The 18039-nt window shown below is 37.3% G+C and overlaps 2 protein-coding genes across 2 annotated transcripts; one reads left to right on the forward strand and one right to left on the reverse strand.

Moving 5' to 3' along the window:
- The first annotated feature begins 5650 nt into the window (after window positions 1-5650).
- Window positions 5651-9541, forward strand: gamt (guanidinoacetate N-methyltransferase). Its single transcript, XM_039667410.2, has 6 exons — window positions 5651-5945; window positions 7352-7497; window positions 7615-7678; window positions 8700-8767; window positions 8853-8963; window positions 9207-9541. Exons 1-6 carry the CDS (start codon window positions 5771-5773, stop codon window positions 9345-9347), a joined length of 705 nt encoding a protein of 234 aa, XP_039523344.2. The 5' UTR covers window positions 5651-5770; the 3' UTR covers window positions 9348-9541.
- A 1491-nt stretch (window positions 9542-11032) lies between these two features.
- On the reverse strand, window positions 11033-17987 carry ndufs7 (NADH:ubiquinone oxidoreductase core subunit S7). Its single transcript, XM_039667411.2, has 8 exons — window positions 17896-17987; window positions 17145-17181; window positions 16109-16177; window positions 15895-16012; window positions 13281-13460; window positions 13094-13140; window positions 12918-13006; window positions 11033-11275 (listed from the first exon to the last, which is right to left on the reverse strand). Exons 1-8 carry the CDS (start codon window positions 17927-17929, stop codon window positions 11178-11180), a joined length of 672 nt encoding a protein of 223 aa, XP_039523345.2. The 5' UTR covers window positions 17930-17987; the 3' UTR covers window positions 11033-11177.
- Between the last annotated feature and the right edge of the window lie 52 nt (window positions 17988-18039).

Here is an 18039-nt window from a genome sequence, read left to right on the forward strand (position 1 = left end):
GGGTAATTGAGTCCACTTGGATGAAGTAAAAAAGAAAAAGAAATAACAAACAGTAAAAAAAAAAAAGGACTTTTGAAGGTGAATGTGTTCTTGGAGGAATTGTTCACTTAAAAATAAATTGAATTCTATTCAATTGAATTCTTAAAATTCATGTGCCCTCATAATATTTAATCAAAACAACGATCGCCTCCTCTTGATGTGACATCTGGGACTGTGTTTAACTTCACTTTCTATATAGCTGTCAAAAAAAGAGTAGCCTATGTGACAAAAGAGGTTGCCTAACGTTGTGTCCGAATTCACTGTACTTATAAATAAGTAGGCAAAAAGTATCCGGATGACTTACTAATTTCAGCGAGTTTCTGAAATTTGCACATTTATGGGATTTATGAACCACGAATGGCTGTGAAGCAATGCAACTGAGTATAGACCATTTCAATAACGTAAACAATAACAAACGCATTGGAATGCTACTGCGCATGTCTGGCCCTGAGGCACTTCCGGTGTCGCCATTTTTAAACTACAGCACAGTCAAAACAAAATGACAAGCTCATACTTTTTAAGTCTAGCTAAACCAGAACAGTTAAGATATTCAAAAAAACTTAAAATAGGCGATTGCGTGGAATTACCGGACCCTTTAAATCAGACGCTGAGGCATTCACTCAGAACGTAAAACATTTACCTGAAGTGTCGTATCCAGACGTGTACCATTATCTGGTGGAGACCGAGTGTGTCTACACGAGAGAAGCGGTTAAGGCATATCGTAGCCTAGATGCCTAGGTGACATGATAATGACAACATGGCGAATGTAGTGCGTCCAGATTACATTCATTCTTGAACATACTTTTTCAGCGGCTGTGAAGTAATTACTTCAAAATAAGTAAAGACAGTAGGCCTATGCGATTTAGGACGCAGCCATACTTCCCTAAACACTTCCCCTCAGGAGAATCTCTGCTACCATTTTGAAGTGCGATCAACTATGTATTTGTCAAGTGGGGGAGTGAAGTTTATTCGGACAGACCCTCGACCCCTTGATTTTGACAGAGGGAGCGAGTCTACTTACTTGTGGCAGATCCACAGACAACAATGCAACTGACGTCACAGCAGCAACTCGCAGCGCTCGCACTAAGGGAAAATTCCAATCGGAACTGGGCATCCCTATGCCCTACTCACTCCGAAGGGCAAAACATGACCTTAAACTATTAAATTACTTCCTTGAAGTGACCATTGCATGTTCCTTCATGGAAGACCCATGGAAGGGCTCTTTGAAGGGATTTAGTTGCTCACTTTCACAACAGCCCTACAAATGCAGTCCCCTTCCAAAAGTGCCCTTTAAGGGTGCAAAAACGCCTTTTGGAATTCACCCTTAATTTACCCAGTGATCTAGAATGTAGGGTGTTCCATTTAAACATTGCAAGGGTCCCAGGTAAAAGTGCCAGTATAGTTGGCATTCATGCAATGTAAGCAATGATGAACATCTGAGTGAATGAGACAGAGGAAATAATATAATAAGGCTAGGGCATAAAAAAGTTAAGAAAGCCCAGAAGGGATAACCAATTCAGAAATGAGGCATTACTTTTATCAGGTCTTTTCAATAAATAACTTGTTCCAGGTAACAAGGCTGATTCAGTAGGCCACCTGACTCCATTGATCTGGACTGGTGGAAGTGATCACATCACTGGAGTGAAGAATTATTCCATATTCCAGTTTGTTTCCTCACAGAAATCCATCACATGATGGATTTAAATGAAGGACTGAAATGAAGTGCAAGTTGTATGGATCACTTTTATGGTATTTTATGGTGCTTTTACAACAGTCCTCATTAATCATAATTGCATGGAAAAGAGTGGCCATCTTAAAATTTTCTCGTTTTTATTTCATGGAAGAAAAAGAGAGCATACACTCACTTATAACAACATGAGTGAGTAAATAAGGACAGAATCTTCCTTTTTTTAATGAATGATCCCTTTAAGAAATGTCAGCAGTGAGTGTGCTTAATCATGATTCAATAATATGCTGTTTGGATTGTACTATCAGCAAACCTGGTTCAACAGGTTCACATAGGCCTACACTGTTGGGGGTGCAGATATCAGTGTTTACAGGACAGGAGAAGGAGGTGCTTCAGTACAAAAAGCAGAGGATTTATACAGCCACATACTTTTATTGATTAAATCTGACTATATTAATCATTTGCGTATTTGTTTGAATTAAATATACAGTCACATAACCTAAGGAGTACAAAGAATTAGCTTTTAATAACAAATGTAAATATTGATATAAATTAATTAATTCAGATATCTCATTTAGAAGATCAAATTTTCTTGTTTGCTGCTCACAGAATGTGAATTGCTACAAGCAAAGCAATCCAAGATGTCGCAGCAGAAAATAGATCTGCCTCACTATCATTTTTTTTGCAACCATTTTGTAACAACAGGAATTTTGGGTATGCAAGTATCCTTGAATTATTGACAGAAATATTGACGAAAACTAAAAAACGGTGGCTGTCTAGTATGTAAATAGTTCAGAAAGTCAATTTGTTCTGAACAATTGCACAACCTTAAAGGGATAGTTCACCCAGAAATGGTTGTTCCAAACCTGTATGAGTTTGTTTCTCCTCTTGAACGCAAATGAGGATTTTTTTTCAATAATTTTGGTAAACAGGCAGTTGACAGTCATCGACTTCCATAATATTTTTTCCCTACTATTTTCTGTCAACTGTTTCATTACCAAACTTTAAAAACGATATCTTTATTTGTGTTCAACAGAAGAAAGAAACTTGTTTACTAACGTAACCTCGGTTCTCTCTAGAAGAGGGAACAAGTACTGCGTAATATCTTACGCTAGGGGAAAACCTCTTTTCCACGAGATATTGAAGCCAAAAATTATCCTTAATTATGAATTAATGTAAAACGCATTGCGGCAGCATGCAAACATTGGCAAGACGGCCCGCATGGCTATTGGCTGTCCTGCGGCAACTGCAGCAGCCTATCGAGTGAGGCCCTTGGTGATGTCAGATCCAATGGGGGCACTTCGCGCCCACTACGTCACCTCCCGCGGCCGCCTAAGCCAACTGGGCCTGTGCCTATAAATTTACCTTGATGGGCTGATAATCTGGTTTTTCATCCCCGAAGCAAACCAGAGCGTGTTGCAGGCACGGCAAAGATATGCAGTACTCGTTCCCTCTTCTAGAGAGAACCGCCGTTACGTTAGTAACCGAGTTCATTCTCTTAGGAGAGGTTCTCTTGTATTGCGTAATATCTTACGCTAGGGGAACACAGTGTAAAACGATGTGCGTGCTGGGATCCAACACCAAAGTTCTAAGGGTAGGTGCCTGGGGCTCATGTAGTGCAATCACCAGGACTCACAAAGAGTCTGATAAGAGAGGCTGAAGTGCCATTCCCAATAATTTAGCGTCCTAAGGGATTTAATCATATTAACAGAGTTCCACACAGTCAGGCTGAACTGTGTAACAGTATGGGTCTTACTTCTAATTTAATCAATCAGCGAGCAGTGCTCAGCGAGCAGTTGCAGTATTCTGAGCCGAAGCAACGGTACAGACAATACTGATTTTAGCCCGAAAGTAGTTTAGCCTGTAAGGCGGGAACCTCTAGGTTATAAAACCGTAAAATGTAAATGGGGAGGCCCAGCCTGCCGCCATACAGAAATCCTGAAAGGTAATCCTGCTAGACCAAGCCCACGACGAGGCCATGCCTCTTGTGGAGTGCGCTCTGACACCTAAAGGACACTTCAAGCCTTTTGATTTGCATGCCAGTGTTATGGCATCAACTATCCATCTGGATAGGCTCTGTTTCGATGGGGCTGCTCAGTCTCTCTGAAAAAAGATGAGCGAGACACATAAGCTCTTAACGCCCTGACTGAGCAAAGGAAGCTTGCATCTGTTGAGGGATTCAAAACTCGCATGAGTTTCTGGGGTGCGAGAGCTGCGTCCATGCACATTGTAAATGTATGGGGTGCTAGGGACAGGACAAACGGTAGGACTGTGTATTGAAATGCCTGGCCCTCGAAGACGAATCTTAAGAATCGCCTGTGATGTGATGCTATTTGTGTTTGAAAATATTTGTCCTTCAGATCTATTGACGTGAATGGTAAATGGACTGCATTTATACAACGCTTTCACGGACCCAATGGCCACCAAAGCACTTTACATTTTGCCGCACATTCACCCATTCACTCACTCATTCATACACTGACAGTGTATGTGACGGTGTCCGCCATGCAAGGCGCCATCCAGCTCGTTGGGAGCAGCTGTGGTTAGGGGTCTTGCTCATGGACACATCGACACTTGGTCAGGTGGAAGTGGGGATTGAACCACCAACCTTCTGATATAAACCAGTTCCCTTGGCAAATCTGCCTGAGGATTTTCCTGGTTGGGAACATTCTGAACTGTTATTTCACAAGCACTTTATTCAGCTGTCTTAGATCCAGACTGGATCTGGGACGCCCTTATTTTTTCGGTACCAGGAAATAGGCTGTATAAGCCCCCTTCGCTTTGAGCTTGTGATAAAGACTCTATTTCCCCTTCAATAGTTTCGCTATTTCAGCTCGAAGTAGATGGGCTACTTCAGTTTTTACCGTAGTTTGGATCCGCGCCATGTAGCGGTGGAGACGTCGAACGAACTGCTGCGAATAGCCTCTTTTTATAATGCTCAGCACCCATTCTGATACCCAGGGGAGGTTTGGTCACGCATTTGCATGAATAGTTAGGGGTAGAATGAGATCTGGGCTTCGACTGCAACGTAGTGGCGATAGCAGACATTTGGTGTGCTGTAACGTACACGCTGTTTGCAGCCTTCGAGGCGGTTGGGGCGCGCCGATCGCGGCAGGTAGCCTGGCCGTGCTTGATGCCCTTATAGCAGTTTGCTGAGGGGGTTGTGTTTGTGTGTAGAAATGAACACTGTGTTGTGGGCATTTTCGACATGCTGCTGCAGTTGCCACAGGACAGCCAATGGGCACGCAAGCCGTCTTGCCTATGCCTGCATGCTGCTGCAACGTGTTTTACATTAATTATAAATTAAGGATAATTTTTGGCTTCAATATCGTGTGAAAAGAGGTTTTCCCCTAGCGTAAGATATTATGCAGTACGAGAACCGTAAGAGAACCTCTCATAAGAGGACTCATATGGTTTGGAACAACTTGAGTGTGAGTGATGTCATTAGGGTTAATATACTGATCTACACCTCTTGAAACTACTTACTCGCACACACACTTAGAAAAGTATTACAGTAGTACTAGTTTTTTGTTTGTTTTTTGGACAAGAATAACATAAGTACCATGTTTTTGGACATGTAAGAATGCATATGGTAATTATTTAAGCATATCTTACCTTTTGTAAAGGAGTTCACAAATTTGCATATTTGATTGTGACTTATAAATAGTGCATACTTATATTATTTCTTAATTATTTCCAGCTGTAAATCAGATGTTGAGCAAAGTATTATTGTATTGTATTATTATCTCACACAATCACTTTACCATGATTCTGTCACATGGGAAAGCATAACCATGGCATTTAAATAGTGAAGGAACAGCTGTTGGGTAAACTATCATGAATCAGAAGCAGTTCCAGCTGTCTAGTAATGCATGTCAGAGTCCACCCCCTTCTCAGGGGACTCTCACTCTTTGACTACACAGATTCTTGCACAATCAGCAGTTCTTTAAATATATAACACTCAAGTCACTGCAGAGACGATCTCTTCAGCCACTGCGCGTTAATACACACCACGCCACAACTGTCAACATTCAACCAACCACCATGGCCACCGCACAGCCGATCTTCTCACAAGGCGAAAACTGCAAACAAGTGTGGCATGACGCTAGTGCTGACTACAATGCAGCCGACACACACCTAGAGATCATGGGCAAACCTGTTATGGAGCGCTGGGAAACTCCATACATGCACTCTCTTGCAACAGTTGCTGCATCTAAAGGTAATTTCCTGTTAAATTCTTGATTCAGCTGAAACAACAACATGCAGTCAATGGGTGTTATTATTTTGTTTTCAATGAAAAATGACTTAATTGCAATATTATATTTAACATCATCACGTGATATGATCCGTCGTGTGTCGAAAACTTAAAACTTTTGAAACAAGACGTGTTTTCAATAACTCAATAACAGAGAATTCTACTATGGCGAAGGGAATCAGATTCTTGAACGAATCCCTCAGTTGAGTCGAATCTTTTTAACAAACCGGTTTAGACGATTCGTTCGTAAATCCATGGTGCAAGTCAAAGACTCGATTTAATCACCAAATGATTATTTAAACAGTATTTATTTGTCCCAGAAAGTCTGAATATGCACATAATATGGCATGCAGGAATCACTACGTCAATAAAGTGATTGTACCCGCAGAATCTATGAAACAGTCGAGAACATAGATGTCTAATGGTTGAGAACACCGCCCGACGATCATACACACGATCTGTTTGAACGAACCGATTCCGAAATGGCGAAGAATTAGCTTATGAATATTAATTTTGAAATGCTGACGTTGCTTCAAAACCTTTCTGGAGCTCAGTGGCCTTACTCAATATTCATCACTCCAGATAGAATTATAGGCTACGTGAACAACGTTCACGTTGTATTGGTGACGTGAGATAAGAATGCGATATCTGTGTGAATGTGACTCAAACACGTGCTTGTGTCACGATGGCAGGTGCAAAACTTCCCCGCGCAGAATGTAGAGGTAAAATAGGCTACTACTAAACATTTGACAGCTAAGTCTGAATCTGACTCAGATTCTCTCACTTTCTCACAATCAATTGCAGTGCATTGCATTTTGCCTGAATATACACCTATTTAGTTAGTCCACTCCCAGGCTACTACGTTTATAATGTATTTTCATATTCATACAGAGCACGTGTCACATCAATGGATCACAAACTGAATTTGTAGCAATGCCATTCCTTTGAGAAGGGCCGGTCATTAGTGTCCTCTACTTTGCTCATGTCTATTTTTACTCTTCCCTGAAATACCACCTCCTGCACTTCCAGTGGCAGGAGTCAGGACCTTTCCCATGACCACCACTCTGTCATTAATATCTGCCATAGTAAGATTTGTCTGTTAATCTTGCTATGCTAGATGTAATAACATAATGTAAAATATTATAATATAAAATATAATGTAATATACACTGTATATGAACCAAGCATGTATCAAAATGAATTAATGTTTATTGGCTTTCACAGTAAATATTCCATGACAAATATTCATTTTATAACATGGTGCACCATATCCACTTAATGGGCAAAAGCCAGTTGTAGTGAGGAGCAATAAACTATTAATAAGAAATCATAAGCATTACCAACATGTCTCCTCTTGCTTGGGAATGCAGGTGGAAGGGTGCTTGAGATCGGCTTTGGAATGGCCATAGCAGCCACTAAAGTGGAGTCCTTCCCCATTGAGGAGCATTGGATCATTGAGTGTAATGATGGCGTATTCCAGAGGCTACAGGAATGGGCCAAGAGTCAGCCTCATAAAGTAAAGCAAAACACATCCATGACCATGTCTGATATTTGTATATTGTGTTGTTGGGCTATTATTTTATTACATATTACGAAGCAATTAATGACTTATTAAACTGGTTTACTTGCATAGATTGTTCCTCTGAAAGGCCTGTGGGAAGATGTTGTGCCAACCCTACCTGACAATCACTTTGATGGTAAAATTATTTTAATATTTACTATAATGCAAGCAAAATATCTTTTAAGGATTGTTAAAATTGGTAGTAGGTTGTTTACCTTCTCATGACTGCACATTAAAATTAAGAAAATATACACTAACACTCAAAAGTTTGGGTACAGTAAGGTTTTTCTTTTTAAGAGAAAATAATACTTTAATCTATAAGGATGCATTAAATTGATCAATTGTGGCAAAAAAGACATGCATAATGTTACAAAAGATTTATATTTCAAAAAAAAAATGCTGTTATTTTGAACTTTCTGTTCATCAGAAAATCCTGAAAAAAAATGTTTTCCCACAAAAATATTAAGAAAAACAACTGTTTTCAACATCATTGATAATAATAATAGTTTATTGAGCACCAGATCAGCATCTTTATGATGATTTCTGAATGATCATGTGATCCTGAAGACTCTCACATGATCAGGAATAAATTACATTTTTTAAACAATTTAAAATAGAAACAAGTTATTTACTCCTAACATAGGTATGTTGTTTTTAATAAAAAAAAGGCTTGGTGAGCATAAGACATTTCAGTAACACTTTATAATAAGGTTCATTAGTTAACATATTAACTAACAATGAGCAATACTCTATTTGTTAATGTTAGTTAATAAAAAAATACAGCTGTTCATTGTTTGTTCATGTTAGTTTACAGTGCATTAATTAATGTTAACAAGATTTTACTAAAGTATTAGTAAATGTTGAAATTAACTAAGATTAATTAATGTTGTATAAGTGCAGTTCATTATTAGTTAACTAATGAACCTTATTGTAAAGTGTTACGACAATTCTTTCAAAAACAAACAAATCTTACCAACCCCAAACTTTTGAACGGTATTGTAAATTTGATCTCATAATATTCTGTATGTAATATATTAAATTACATAGCTAAAGAAATACATAAACAGAACACACGTGTAGGCTTTTTATGAGTAATATATTAAGTGGCAATTAAAAAAGTTGTGACAAATCTGCATAAATTTGCCTTCCAATCACAGGAATTCTTTATGACACATATCCTTTGTCAGAGGAGACGTGGCACACACATCAGTTCAACTTCATCAAGGTTTGCGGACGGTTAGATTGCAGTATAATTTCGTGTTAACGGTCAGTGATCACACTCCATAATGTTGACTGAACTGTGTTCTTAGGGTCATGCTAACAGACTGCTGAAGTCTGGCGGTGTGCTCACATACTGTAATCTCACTTCCTGGGGTGAACTGCTGAAAAACAAATATAACGACATCGACAAAATGTTCCAAGTGAGTAGCTGAATTTGACACAATTTTGTGGTAATGCTTCCTTTTACAGTCCTGTTACCCATGCACATAATATGTACTTATTATAGTAGTTAAAAATGACTGGGTTTATTACTAGGTACTGACCCTGAACCTACCCCTGCCCCATGTACTTACTTTATAGTACTGGACTGTTAAAGGAAGTTACGAGGAACAATTATATCCATCTCAGTGTGCCCTGATCTTATCGATGATCTTTTCTTTCAGGAGACACAAGTTCCCCATCTGGTGGAAGCAGGATTCAAGAAGGAGAAGATCAGCACCACATTGATGGACATCAGTCCTCCCAGTGAATGCAAATACTACTCCTTTAGGAAGATGATCACACCCACTATTATTAAAGAATAAGAAAACAAACTGCATTTTAAATCATTCTAATGTTAATTTTCTCTGAAACTTATTTAATTTATCTACATGGGAAGTGCATTAAAATCTCAAAATTACTAGAAAAATGTTTTTATAAATGACCATGCATAGCTGAGCCATTCAACAACAGTTTTTTTTTTGATTGTACTGCTCGAAAATAAACACTACATAATTTACATATTGTTAGCTGTTGTGCTTCATATACTATACTAGATTTAATAAGGCGCTGGCTGTTGTGAATGCATTTACTGATAAAGCGACAGCAGAGCCTTCAACGTCAGTCCTTTTGAACTTTTTTTCCTAAGTCAGCTGTTCAATTTGGATTTTGCAGACACTATTTATCATTGGGGATGGGGAATTCACTTTTTTTCCAGGTATTGTACCCGTGCCCTGAAGGGTCCAGGAATTTGTTTTTTGTTCGAAAAAGTCATGGCATTTGTCAAGATAACTACAGGAATTTAGGGGTTGAGCAGATTGAATCACGTTTTCACAGCACGACACACATATAGATTAGTTATTAAAGGGTAACTAAACCCCTGGTCAGAGCCTGACACAGCCACTGGCAATATTTGAAAAATGCTGGAAAAGTGGGCAGAGCCCAGCGGAGGGGGGCGTGCACCTGAGACGCATCTCTTTGTATGGAACTTGCCTACGTCACCAACAACCACTGCGTCACGTACTACCGCAAACATCCAATAGGAAAATTCAACTGCAGTAGCCACCGTTCAACCTGAAGAGGGCAGCACTATGACGTTTTTACACCATATATTGTAGAAATAAAACACTTTATAAACAAATGCCAAAAAAGTTACTCGAATCAATGACTGCAATTAATAAAGATCCATTCTTACAGATCATTAACTTAAAAAAGTTGGTTAAGTGTTTAGTTACTCTTTAAAGGGATAGTTCACCCAAAAAATGTACGAGTTTCTCTCTTCTGCTGAACACAAGAGAAGACATTTTAAAGAATATTTGTATTTAAACGATTGCTGGTCCCCACTGACTTCCATAGTAGAAAAAAAAAAAAAACTGTTAGTTACCCACATTCTTCAAAGTATCGTCTTCTGTGATCAGCAGAATTCATTTTTAGGTAAACCGTCCCTTTAAAAGTGATTTTCCTCTGTACTGTTTTTGGAAATTTGAACCCCTCAGCCCTGAAGATCCTAAAGAACTGCTGCCTTTGAGAGTGCATCAGTCCCCTTAAGATATGCCAGCAAACGTACTTATGGTTTACTAAAAAAAAAAAAAAAAAAAAACACTGTAAAAACTTTAAACTAATCAAACATTTTGAAATGTTGCTTTTAAATAACTTAAAGTACTAAAATTACAAACTGAAATAGAAAAATAATGAAAATGATAAAAGCACTTCAAATTTGACAGCAAATTAAAATGAAAATTTAAATTGAAAAAAAAGGGACCAAATTCAAAAATAAAAAAATAACTTTATAATATTAAATTTCTTACATTCATATGATTTTTGATATTTGCGTTTTAATTTTGAGTGGATTTAAGACAATTATGATGGTGACACTTTACAATAAGGTTCCATTTGTTAATATATTTACATATAATTAAACTCACAATGCAAAGTACTTCATTCTTTTACTATCTTTTTATACTACTGACAAAATACAATCTGCATCAAACAGAACTCAGTGCACTCAGCGTTGAAGCAGAAAGTCTTTTATTGTAGCTACAAAGAGGAGGAGCTTCGCTCAAACCAGAGCAGCTCCTGAGAAATCAGCCTTCTGAGCAACAAATGACCAGTATTAAATAAACATTTCAGAACAGACACACAAACACAATCACACCTCACTTGCGATACCAAATTCTCAGTTTCTTTTCTCGCTTGATCTTCTTCTGTAACTGCAGCGTTCCATAAAGCAGAGCCTCTGCTGTGGGAGGACAACCTGGTAGGACAGACAGACATTTTATAATCAGAAAATTCTGATAAAGGCTACAGGTTGATCTTCTTTCAGAATTTTAAAGTGGTTATGTGATGTTTTTCAATGTTTTCTTGTAGTGTGTAATGTACCTGTTTGTGCATGCAAAGTTAAAAAGCTCAGTCTCCCACAAAGGGATTTATTCTATCCAACAGAAAACATTGATCCAGACTGAACAATTTACAGGTGGTTTTATGACTGCTAGTCATTCTCTTCAGATGATCTTGAAGTTAGAAACATGTGTAAAAATATCTCATGTAACTTTAGAGACGCCCCCTAAATGTGCGAATATCCAGTATCAAGCCAAATTTATGCCAGTATTTCACTGGGAATCGCTTAGAGTGAAACTTTGTGTGTTACGTTCATATTCCGAATCCACTTGCTTGTTCCTACATCCAGTATTAATACATTGTGCAGCCTTAGAAAATGGTCTGATAATGCTGTTCATGGAATGTGGCATATCCGGTATCCTGCCGCTTACTCGATACGGGTAAATCCGAGGATTTTTTTTTAAAACGAGAACTCAAATTTTAATTGATAATTTGAAATTGTGTAAAGTATGGGGAAAATTATGGTTTTTGAGCATTAAAGCATTTTAACTAGTGCTGTCAAACGATTAAAATATTTAATAGCGATTAATCGCATTAATGTCATAGTTAACTCGCGATTAATCGCACATTTTTATCTATTCTAAATGACTTTTGATTTCTTTTTGTTACAATATTTTTTTCTCATTTTAATGCTCTTATCAACATGGAAAAGTGGATTGGCTTGTTTAGTGGCTTGTTTTTTTTAATTATTATTGAAAATAACATTGGAATAGTGTTCAATTTCACACTAACACATATAAAATATCTCTCACACAATGTAACACTGTCTATCAATAAAAGGGTGAAAGAAATACTGACGAGGTCCTGATATTGACGACGGGGTGGAGAATTCGCATCATCTGTGTGTGTGTGTGTGTGTGCTTGGCCATCATCAAGTGGTGTTTCAGACTGGACGTGCTGCGATGATGATAGCTCAGTTCACAACAACAAAACACACAGATCACTCGTCTTGTCAATGGGACAATTTGGCAACTTTTTAAAAATAAACTTTCCATTCAGAATTTTAGGGCATCCATTTCGGCGTCTGGCGCTCGTCATCCACTCAAAACGTAACGTTACTATTTGGCCGGCTCGCAAGCCCAAACGAGTGTGTGCTGCACAAAACGTCCTCGCGCTGCGTTCTGAAACCCATTCATTTCAATGGCTTGCGCCGCGCGAGGACGTTTTGTTGCTTTTTCGACCAAAGCGCAAGCGGATATAGACCGTAAACAAAACAACAGTCACGCCGCAAACACGTTTTGACTGGATGAGGAGCGCGAGACGCCAAAATGGATCGGACGCATGCCACGTCCTGTTGCAAAAGCATGTGAAAAAACTACAAAGTTTGCTAGGACAAAAAGACTGTTAATCGCGCGATAAAAAAATTAACGCCGTTAAAATGGGTTTGCGTTAACGCCGTTAATAACGTGTTAAACTGACAGCCCTAATTTTAACCTATTCTTTTACACCCAAAAAACAAAATAATGAACTTCTAAAATAGCATCGTAAATGAAACACACCTGGGACGTAGATGTCCACTGGAACGATGCGATCACAACCTCGGACCACAGAATAAGAGTAGTGATAGTAGCCACCACCGTTAGCACAGCTAATGCAAGAAAGAAATCAAATTTAGTTAAAAAAAAACAAAAAAACTAGCAAAACATAATATGATAAAATGAAAGAACTTCTATACCTTCCCATGGAAATGACGTATCTGGGCTCTGGCATTTGATCATACACCTGTTATCAGCAAGACATTCAGGAATTACAGTAGCAGAACAGTCATTAGACCAAAGCATAAAAAGAAAATTAAACCTAGTCTCCAAAATATATTAAATATACACAATAGAGGTTTATTAAAATTGCTGTGGTGCAAATACCTTCCGCAACGCAGGGGCCATTTTATTGGTGAGTGTCCCTGCAACTATCATGACATCAGCCTGTCTGGGACTGGCTCTGAACACTACACCAAACCGATCCATGTCATAACGCGGGGCGGCCATGTGCATCATCTCCACAGCACAACACGCCAGGCCAAAGGTCATGGGCCATAAGGAGCTCTGAAATACAAACAAATTTAATGAAATGTTCATTTAACTACTTAAGAAAATATAAATCATTTGTCTACTTTAAAACTAATGTAATTAAAAATAATAATTTTTAAGCATGTGTTTCTGCAACACTAGCGCCATCTAGCAACAGAATTACAAAAATAAAGCATATATTTTTAAACAACCTTGCAAGAACCCCTTTCACATGTCGTGCGAGAATCACAAACACAGATCTGGGTGCTTGTAAAGACGTGGCTCAAAAGTAGTTTATTTTCAATTAAAAGTCAAACATATTAGGAATATTTTTAAGATGCGTCATGATCAATGTTCCCTCTAATTTTTTTTCTTGCTGAGCAAAACTTTTTTCTATTGGACGGACATTTTTGCGCCACCTGCGCAAAAATATTCTTTATACCAGACCTGTACAGCATACGTAGAAACACAATGGTCTCAACATTCAGTTGTAACTTTTAACTTGAATGTGCCATTTATATTTTATTTGACTTTTGATGCAACTTATTGGTATTTCAAGCAGTTAATTAAGAAGTCACTAAATGAAGCACATTTTAGGTTATCTGATATTGTTTTACAGTGCTGTTAACTGTACAGTGTTCACCAAGTATCCTATGAAAAATAATTTACAAAATCTTCTGAAGGACAGTTCAATTGTTTACAATAAAAGAATATAGTAAGAAAGAAAAGTAAGCTATTACACTGAGATGGTTTGGGAAAACCATTAAGTGTTTTTGTACAGTCAAATAACTGTGCACAGGAGGCATTAAACCATCAAAGTAAATGATTTTTTATTTTATTGCTTATGAATTACCAATATTTTCTTTAGCAGGGGGTTTCAAATGTTTTAATGGCAATGAGCCCTAAACATCACCCTAGTGAGATTTTTTATTTAGGCTTATAATATAATAAAATATAGGCCTAATATAATATAATATAAAAAAAAAAAACAAATTGAAGTATTTGAGGTGCTATAATCAGTGTTGGGCAAGTTTACCAAAAAAGTAAAACTAGTAAAATGAAATCATTATAAAAGTAACGTTAAAAGTAAAGTTAAAATAGGCCTATGTCAAATAACTTGGATGTGCCCAATATTGAATATGTTAAATTAAAGAAATGGACACTATAGAATAAATTATTATTATAAAACATTGTACAGTAATCTACTACACTATCGTAATGTTGCTGTGGGACAACGTAAGAGACACCTACAAAATTTAATATATTATTTTAAATATTATCATTACTATGCACAGACCACAACTGGCCAACAAATAAGAATAAATTAAAAATAAATTATGCTTAAATGTACCAAAAATGAATAAATAATAATAAATATACATACACTCTTTGTAGTGAAATTTAAAATGATAAACAGTTTAATAAGTGCTCCCATAACCCAAAATCCCAGAACATTCCCTGCAGGTTATTTTTTAGGTTTATATTTTATTTGTATAACCATGTAAATTAATTAAAACGTTGCAGATGATACCAATAGGCTACAGAGATTATTCTAATGCTGAAATTTGTAATTTCCATATTTTCCGCACTATAAGGCGCACCGGATTATAAGGCGCATAAGATACTGCAGGCAAACATTTGACTGGGTTTGCGTTATGCATCCACAAGATGTGCAAAAAGGGAATGTAGTGAATGCGCGGCGCCGGAGGTGAGGCGTTTATTTAGTAAGCGTGAGCGCTCTGGGGCGGGCACGCAACTAACATTCGCAGCCTGACTCATATGAGTATTCAATGTGCGGCGGCTCGCTGACAACAAAAGCTGGCTGTTTTGAATGAGACGACCCGGTTACTGTGAACGGGGACGTGCGAGTTGTGCCTGTTCGTGTGTCTGTTAAGAGCGAGCGCTCGTGAGCGGGCACGTGATTTACATACATAACATGATTTATACGAGGTTGAACTGGCCTGTGACAAAGCGGGCATGAGATGGACATGAGCGTGAGATTGTGGATATAATATACAGTATATAAATGCTTTATATATAATTTGTTTGTATATATGTAATTTATATGTAATTTGATTACATATTATATTATTATAATATGAAAACAAAGTGAAGCATTTAAATAGATCTAATAGCTAAATATTTTCAAGAAAAGGGAATATGAACTCTTTTATAGTAATCTAACCATGACTAAAACTCCACCACCACACACAAAAACATCGATTTAAACTAATGATGTATTTTGAGTTTGCATGCGGATGTGTAAGTGTTACCATTCTGTGTCCATCAACTGTTATTTCCACCAGTTTAATCAAACCACTCTTCTTTAAAACATTATGATGTGATTTTATTTCACATATCTTTTTGTTTCTCGTTGCCTCTCGTTTTGAGCTATTTTGTCCACACACAAATAAATGCACCCTTTGTGAGCATAAGGGACATTTTTGTAAATGTGTAAAGAGTTACGTACTCTGCGTGCCCAGTTGACCAGGTCATCCAGCTTTGTGATGACGTATTCACCCTTACTGCTGACCGCTGAAGCTGGTTTTGGGGCCAGAGCTGTGCTTTTCTCTCTGAACGGGACCAGACTGGAAAGAAGGGTGTGCTCAGTTAATATACTCAATGTAAAAGTTATTTCATAATTGCCCAGGATTACAACCATAACAAAACCATTCATTTCACACCTTGAGGAGTTTTCATCCTTTTTGTCAGTGAGAGGAACCTTTTTATGAACAGCAAACGATGAAATAGCCCTATCAACAAAACATCAAGAAAAAAAGGGGTTACATTTGTATACATTATATATATATATCAAAATGAACAAATCTTTTTTTGTGTCATTTGGTTGATTCAACGAACGAAATGAACGAATTGGAAAATGATTTGTTCATTTCGATGAACGAGTTCGAACAGGAGAGTCACGAACGTGCATCACAGAACAGAACAAGGCGACCATTTGAGCTTATAAAACTTAAACTTTGTTTTCTTTTTTTTAAATGAGCAATCGTTTTGCTTGATAAGACCCTTATTCATCGTCTGGAATCGTTTAAAGCCCTTTGAACAGTTTGCAGTTTGCACTGGAACTGTCTTTTGGACCTTGAACCGTTTGGTTACCAGTAAAGCCCATTATATGGAGAAAAATCCTGGAATGTTTTCATCAAAAACCTTAATTTCTTTTCGACTGAAGAAAGAAAGATATGGACATCTTGGATGACATGGGGGTGAGTAAATTATCAGCAAAAGTTTTTTTTTTAAAGTGAACTACTCCTGTAACATCACTGCAAAAAACATCTAATATAAAATCTATATTTATTCACCTAATATAATAATACTAAGTTCTCTCCCTTGTGTCCCGCAAAATCTGATCTGCTGTCCAGCAATAGAGCAATATATAGCCAGGTCGGTACGAATGTAGTTGCCGCAAATGTTTTGGAATGTTGAAGCTCTGAAAGTTGCAAATTCACGTCGCGACTGATGAGAATGGTTTGACACAAACTATCCGCTTTTTCGTTTCGCTTTTCTGTTACGCGGCTGGTGTGAAAGGGCCTTTAAGATTGATGTTTATGTGCAGAACACTAGTCAAACCCTCATTTTTTTTCTTTACCTTCTTTCAAACCAAAGTTACCAGGTAATGTAGAGCAATCATAAACACACATAAGATGTAGGGCTAGGCTAATAGACAAGAGTTTAAGAAATCTTAAATCCAAAACCAAAACTTACCTTAGATTAAAGAAGCCATGGGCGGGAAGGCGGGGAACTGAAAAAAAACAAAACAAAAAAAACAACACATTATTTGCTGTCATCTTCAGCACATAAATTTATCTGGTTCAGTGTATGTATGTGTATGTGTATATATATATATATATATATATATATATATATATATATATATATATATATATATATATATATATCAGTCTAGTTGAATCCCAAGATAACAACATAAACAAACTTGCACATGATAGCAAAAAATAACAACAACACTAACAAAGAAATAAATAAATAACGTTACTAGGCTATGGCTACAGCACTGCTCTCTATGCTATGTGGTTAAATATTTTTTAACGGCAAAAATATTTCAATAACGTAACTTCAATACTTTCAATACTTGAACATCATTTATAAGTATAAACTTCGTGACAGTGATTTCAGTTATTCACTGCATATTGCCTGAACAAAGGGTATTTTTGATTGTATTATTCTGAAAGTAGTATAACTTATCTTTGATCAACTTTGATGTGTAAATAATGACTGAGTTGTCTGTTTGGTAACGTAGTCTCTGATCAAGTCATGTTGAGTAACAAGGTCACTCAGCGAGTAAGTCCTTCATAGCACGACATAATTAATTTACCAACTGAAGATACGCTGTAATTTAGTTACACTTAATGCACACAATCTATATGATGCAGTAATATTAATGCTGCGTTATGAGGAGGCTTAAAATCGTCTAGAACCCAGCTCGTTTACTCACCCATCAACGCCGCCATCTTTGCATAACATAACATCCACTTCCGCTGGTAACCCGACTTCCGCCCTGTGTCAAACGAACACTTTTAAACCGAAAAAATAAATTAATTACAGCACTACACTGCCATAGTACCATATAATTCACATT

This window comes from Pimephales promelas, chromosome 21 (assembly GCF_988280905.1).
Source record: "Pimephales promelas chromosome 21, fPimPro1.hap1.1, whole genome shotgun sequence".
NCBI classification, from domain to species: Eukaryota; Metazoa; Chordata; class Actinopteri; order Cypriniformes; family Leuciscidae; genus Pimephales; species Pimephales promelas.

Excerpts from the sequence above, each read along its gene's own strand:
- ndufs7 (XM_039667411.2), bottom strand. The coding sequence starts at position 17,929 with ATGTTATGTTATGCAAAGATGGCGGCGTTGATGG. Across the intron at positions 16,178-17,144 it reads CATGGCTTCTTTAATCTAAG|GGCTATTTCATCGTTTGCTG; the intron begins GTAAGTTTTGGT and ends TTTTGTTGATAG. Across the intron at positions 11,276-12,917 it reads AGTGGACATCTACGTCCCAG|GTTGTCCTCCCACAGCAGAG; the intron begins GTGTGTTTCATT and ends CTGTCCTACCAG.
- gamt (XM_039667410.2), top strand. The coding sequence starts at position 5,771 with ATGGCCACCGCACAGCCGATCTTCTCACAAGGCGAAAACTGCAAACAA. Across the intron at positions 5,946-7,351 it reads AACAGTTGCTGCATCTAAAG|GTGGAAGGGTGCTTGAGATC; the intron begins GTAATTTCCTGT and ends TTGGGAATGCAG. Across the intron at positions 7,679-8,699 it reads ACCTGACAATCACTTTGATG|GAATTCTTTATGACACATAT; the intron begins GTAAAATTATTT and ends TTCCAATCACAG.